A 6,253-nucleotide genomic window follows, 5' to 3' on the forward strand; every position below is an offset into this window, starting at 1 on the left:
AGATTTTTTTAATGTCCTCCATGTGTGGTCTTCAAGTTTAAACAAACACTAAACTTTCTAAAACAGTTTGTGAAAAAGTTGTGTGTTAAAGAGGAAAACAGGTAAAAGTTCATCCAAAACACCCTGCTACTCTTAATACAGCCTTTCATTTGATTACTTGAATTATTAAGTTGCAGCAGTTAAAGTCCAATGCGCAAAGTAGTACTTCACCTTTTCTTTTTTTTCCATGTACTTGCTATTTCAAAATCGTTTTTGCAAAAATGTTGTGGAAATGTTGTGCAAAGTATTTCAAAAATGGTTCCCAACAATTTTAAACAGGATGTTTTGCTGTACAAATGTATTCCAAAACTTTAGTATTTTTCTTATTTGCATTTTTTTCAATCATGAGATGACGAAAGAACCTACATCTAGCAGTCTGGTTTCTTCGTGTTTGTGGAGTTTCCTTCTGTGGATAAATTTTAATTCCTGTTTTATTTTGTTGACGTGATATTTTCTTGGATTTTCTTCCTGTTTCTTTTCCTTATTTCTTTTTTTGTCACTTTAAAAACAATACTATAGTCTTTTGCTTTTCAGTTTTAATTCTTTTAACTTACCAGCTCAAGATCTCAACTTTTGTCCAATCAATGATTACTCTTCTGCTACCTCTGGAGAACCACATTAACTCACCTCCAGCACGGTAAATTTGTGTTGTAGCTGTTAAGAAAGAGATTTATGTAAGTAATGAAAAGTGAAAATAATAGCTTTTTTTCTCAAAAAGGAACTTAAATTAGGTATAAACGTGTAAATTCCACTGGATTTGTTTTGTAAATAGAACCTTCATTAACCATTGAATAAATTGTAAAAGTGCGTAAAATGACCGCAGTGTTCGGTTTTTGAGTAAGTCCTGGAAGTAGTTACAGGTAAAATAGATAGAAATCTTGAATGTGTGGCCTGCAGAAATGAGAAGTTGTTCGAAGACAGATTAAAACTTGGACTCATCCTTCAATCCTGCGTCCCTTCAATAACCAAAGCAATGGACCACAACTTCTGGAGTTTTTGGTCAGATTTGAGCAAAGACATCCGGAATACATTTGGCTTTGTTTGATAACAACAACCATACACTATGGTTAGATTGACAAACCCGCCACACCACCACCCCCTACGTCCCTCCGCTCTGCGTTCGTTGCTTTTTTGTAGGACTCAGGCGCGCACAAGGCGACCCATCATCCCACCGCCGTCTCCGGTGCGCCGTAAATAATGCTGAGAAAGACGCCGACGAAAGCGACTTTCACGTGTCCTCCGGTTGAGTTAACGCGACCTCCGATTCCAAATGATATTGGACGCCTATTTCAACAGATGAAGGTTTAAATTGTCTTGCTTGTATGCGAATTAATCTCCCATTTATCATCATTACTGTGTGATTGGTCCGTCCACGCCTCCGACAGGCCCTCGCGTTTCGACAAGTCTGTAAATTAGGATGTAATCCAATTTAAACAGCGGCAGCAGCCTCACGTCCTTTTTTTCTTTCCTAACACGGCGGACAGCTGCACTGCAGCACCCCTATCAAAATGCTTTGTGTCTGTTAGGGGAGTTGGGAAACCAAAGCCAAATCTCGCTATTTGGTTCTCATAAAGCTCTGTAATTGCCTCTGCGTGCGCAATTTCTGCGAGCCCATCATATTCTGAGAATCAGTCAATCTTATAAAGATTAGATGGCACGTTTATGCCGGATTAGGCCACTGAGGGTTCAATATTCAGCATGGGAGATTGAAGGCTGATATGCGTACTGTGGCTGTCATTTGAATGTGTCATTATGGCGCAGTATGGAGCGGCACGTTGCTGCTACACCAAACAGCGTAAAAGTGCGCCTTTTGTTTGTCCCCTCGGATCTGATGTGTTCATCTTTATTTTATGCCCTGGTTTTATCTGCGCACAAAGCAGAGTTTGACCCATCAGGCTTAGACACCGACTGATAGTTTGCATAAATCTGCCTTGTGGTTTCGCCCCAATCGAGGTTTAACGGTGTATTATTCCAAACATATGCATTTTAATCAGCTTGGTCACACTTACAAGAGCTCCAGTTAATAAGCACATCCATCAAACTCTGGTTCTGGAGTGGGAGAAGAGGGGGAGAATTACCCTTTTTTTATTTCAGAAAGCACAAAAGGGTGAACATACCACCTTTGTCCGACAAATTTGGTGCATATTTGACAGAGAAATTTCAGGAAAGGTTTATATGTCTTTCCAAAAAGTTCAGAAGTGGAATTACAGTTAATTTGATGTAATTTTTTTGTTCTATCAGAGCTCTGACTTCTAATCCACTGCATAAAAGTAGTTTTAAAGTCTGGTTTGTGCGTCCCTCAGCTCCTCACCAACTCCATCAGGTTCGGAAAACTCCTTTATTTGTGCGGCCAATTAAGCTCCCGCTGATTGTTGGCGGTCCTCTTTGAATCATCGATCTTTTTTTGCATTTCCAATATCTCCTGACAACTCATTTCGTGTCTGTTAAGTGGTTGCAGAGAAAATCTGCGTGGCGTTAACGGAGCCCGGGGACCACTTAGCTGTCACGGTCAATCTAGCAAGTCCTATCAGGAAATATGGGGGAGAACGGTGGTGTTTTGACAGCAACCACTTGAGAACAATTATCGGAGGGGGTCGCGTTTGGAGTGGTGGAGGCAATATGTCTATTTGTGAAAAAGACATTTAGACATATTAAATATAAAAAACAAAATATGGAAAAAGTTCCTAACTTCATTTAGTTGCCATAAACATTATTAAAGTCTGAAACATCTCATTTAATAAAATAAAATTCAAATGATTTCTTATGATAAACACGCTTTTGCTCCACTGACTCAAACATAATTTATTGTAAATAAAAAAAGGAATGGGCCGTTTAAAATACAACTTTTTAAAACATACAAATAAGAAACCTGTTTACAAGATGCAACAAACTTGTTATTTTAGCTACGAAATGCATTATTTAGACGTTTAATCAAATTTTAAGCATTTTAATCATGCTTAAAAATGCATCCAGCAGAAAAAAAAATATATAAAAGCTCGTTGGACAGAAATGCTCGGATTTTTTTTATTTTTGCTCTGATTGTCCTCCTCCCCCGTTTTTTTTTTTTTTTTTTTTTTTGCAGGGTTTTGTGTCAATCTGGTCTGCTTTAATCCGTTCCCCCGACGCCTTGTTACCTTTTGAGAGCGATCCCTTCTGGTTTTATAATTATTTCAGAAGTCAAAATTCCCCCCACATCCATCCCTGGATAATTTGACTTAAATCTGCATCTTTCAGGCCCGCGCGGCCGTCGCTGGGCTCCAAGGTGCGGGGCTGCAGTATAATGAGACTGCAGCCTGTTAAAATACATATATTTGGGAGGCATCTTGCACCAGAAATGAAAATGGGTGCGTAAAAGATATAAATCATAGAAATGTTGATGCAAACATTTGTGGAGATTTTAAGTTGTAATAATGCACCCTCCCTTCCCAAGCCCCGAATAATTTTTATAGTTTTTTTTTAAATATTTTTCCATGCGGTCAACCCACAGTCCTGCAATGGGATTCATATATTACAAAAACAGCAGTTCGGTTGTGCGTTCATACGCTAAGTCATGTTGTCTGAGATGGTTGAGGCTTTCTTTTTTTATCTGGTCAGAGGGACTTCTTCCCTCTGGTCCAGTGTGACAGATGAGGATTTGCTGAGCACTGAAGGAGTAAAAGTGACAAAAGTTTCTGTCCTGCTTGTTGGGGAACAAGTGAAGTCCGAGCCAGAGGGCCTGGCTGACAAGCCATTGGATTGAGCGGAGTGGCATGCAAGGCAGGAGCAGGGACTCCCTCCAGGACCGAGGCCGTGGGTCGGTGCAGTGTACATGGATGGATGTCTGAAGGCGCACAGCAGCTCCGGCCTCTGGTAGGGGTGAGACAGGACTCGGAAACTATCGAGAGTGCGCAAGGGGCTTGAGAAAGGGGTGGCAGCAGGAGCTGAGCCAGCACCAACACCTAGGGGGGAGTAGTAGGGAAGAGGCATGTGAGATGGAAAGGCGTATGGCAGGTTGCCAGTGGCCGCAGCGTGGCTCATCATGTAGGTATAGAAGGCTGGGTCGGCTGGGTGAGGCCATGTCATGGCCAAACGCTGACGCTTGTCCTTCATTCTTCGGTTTTGAAACCACACCTGAGGGAGAGACACACCGCGTCAAATATTAACTACGAGTTTTCCAGCGACCAACCACTGGTCAGGTTGCACTTCCGCCTTTAATCATGCCCAAATCTGGTGATTTAAAGGAAACATGTTGCTGCTAAGTCTAAAAATAGGTTCATGTTATAACCACCAAAGCACTCATAATGGACATCAGTGCTGACTGACACTACAACGACACCATAAGGTCTGACATTTCGGATCTAAGGCCTGCTCCGATGACACAAAAACCTTACTTTGATGGTGGTTTCAGGAAGATTCAATGCAGCCGCAAGTTCACATCTCCTCGGCCTGGACACGTAGTTCTCCCGATAAAACTCCTTCTCCAGCCGGGCGATCTGCTCCCGTGTGAAGGCGGTTCGGTACCGACGAATCTGGTCCGCCGCATAAGACAGAGTGCTTTGACCGGACACCGTCTTACCCGGGTCAGCTCCCAGGTCACTCCGGCGACCTGGAGAATCTTCCATTTGACCTGCGTAAATACGCAAAAATTATAAATCATATTTGACAAAAATAAAAATATATAAATGTACAAACATTCCACAGTTTAATGAAACATGTAACTTCGGGCCCTTAATGTTTTTTTTTTATTCTATGTATTTGATTGTTGTCATTTCTGTTGTGATGAAGAAAATCATAAAAAAAAATCGAAATATTATTTTCTTTTTATCTGATTATTTTGATGCGTTTTCCAAATTTTTCCTCAGTTCTGCTTTGCAGAAATCGTTTTGTTTACATCATTCTTCAAAGTAAACAATTATAAATTCAGATTTGATAAAGAAATATCAAGTTTTTGCATTTGCAAAACACTAAAATGTGCTTAGAAAATCTGAATGTTCGACTCTTTGCTTGTGGTTTTGGCTCCTTAAAACTCCTCCTGTGGTGGTAAATGTACATACGGCACGTCAAAGTCAGTGATGAAAATGTCTGGTTAGATTGTGGGTGTCACTTAAGTATTTGCAGCCACTGTGGTCATTTGACAGAACACTGCAGTTTCACTGTTTTTTTCCTCCTGCTGTTGAGGTGAAACTGTGTTTGTGATTGGGTTCTTGGCATACATTTCGATTTATTTTGTTCTATTTCTGTGCGTATTTTATCCAAAAAGGTTCAAGCTGCATGCATAATGCAGCTGAAATGTGTTTCATTCAAGGTTTTAAGATGCAGTCAAACAAAACAAAAACAGAAAGAAAAATAAACCTTTAGCTCAAACCCACCTTTAGTAGTTGGGTAGTCCATGCTCTCAGGCGTGCAGCTCACGTCTATTTCTTCATAGAAGTCGGACTCGGTGTCTGAGCTGCTGCCGTCCCTGCGTGGCTTGTCGCACCGGTGCTTCTCCACGGACGAAGCGCGGCCAACCGGCCTTCCGTCGGCGCAAAAATTCCTCCGCACGGTCTCCTCCGCCCCCGGCTCCGTTCTGGCCCGGGTAAATGCCCCATCTCCGGGGCTGATACACCTCCTGTAGCCCGGCTTCCCCTGCTGCTCCCGCACAGGGCTCCCGGTACCTTTTGACATACTTGAGTCGTTCTTACCAAACGGACCCCCCTCCGCCAGCCGCGCTTCTTCCTTTCTCGTTTCCATCACAAGGGGGGAAATAAGCCTCCTGGTTGCGGGAGAGCGTGAGTCCAAACGACGAGTGTCAGGTTGGAGGGGCGTGAAGCTGTGGGGATGATGGCGCTGGAGCTGGAGGCGGGTGGGAGAGTTTGCTCGCAGGATGAAGGGAGGGTTCTGAAAAAAAGAGGGGCTGAAATCCGGTCTGACCCTCAGAGGAGAGTGCTCCAGAGTGCAGAGAAGGAGCTCAGGGAGGGATCACCATTCACCCTCGCTCTCTCCCTGCCTTTTGAGCTGTCATTCTTAATAGACTAGTCGTGGAGATGCCCCCACTGATGACGACATGCATTGATTGGATATGAGGGTAAATAGAAGGAGCAGCAGCAGGAACGGCATGGAGGTGGGAGGGGTGCCACAATAAGAAGCAGCTGAGACGCACAGCATCTAAAGCTGAGCAGTTTATCACTGTCTGCTCCTGATGTGTCAGTTAAGACTCTAAGTTTATGAGAACTAATTTTTTTCTAATAACCAA

General features: G+C 42.7%; 1 protein-coding gene across 1 annotated transcript; it reads right to left on the bottom strand.

The window, feature by feature from the left end:
- Positions 1 to 2,815: 2,815 nt before the first annotated feature.
- Positions 2,816 to 6,015, bottom strand: evx1 (even-skipped homeobox 1). The gene is made up of 3 exons (XM_004073862.5): positions 5,388 to 6,015; positions 4,410 to 4,645; positions 2,816 to 4,149 (listed from the first exon to the last, which is right to left on the bottom strand). Exons 1-3 carry the CDS (start codon positions 5,749 to 5,751, stop codon positions 3,622 to 3,624), a joined length of 1,128 nt encoding a protein of 375 aa, XP_004073910.1. The 5' UTR covers positions 5,752 to 6,015; the 3' UTR covers positions 2,816 to 3,621.
- Positions 6,016 to 6,253: the final 238 nt, after the last annotated feature.

Source organism: Oryzias latipes, chromosome 11, assembly GCF_053564925.1.
Source record: "Oryzias latipes strain Hd-rR chromosome 11, Olatipes_Hd-rR_3.1".
NCBI lineage: Eukaryota > Metazoa > Chordata > Actinopteri > Beloniformes > Adrianichthyidae > Oryzias > Oryzias latipes.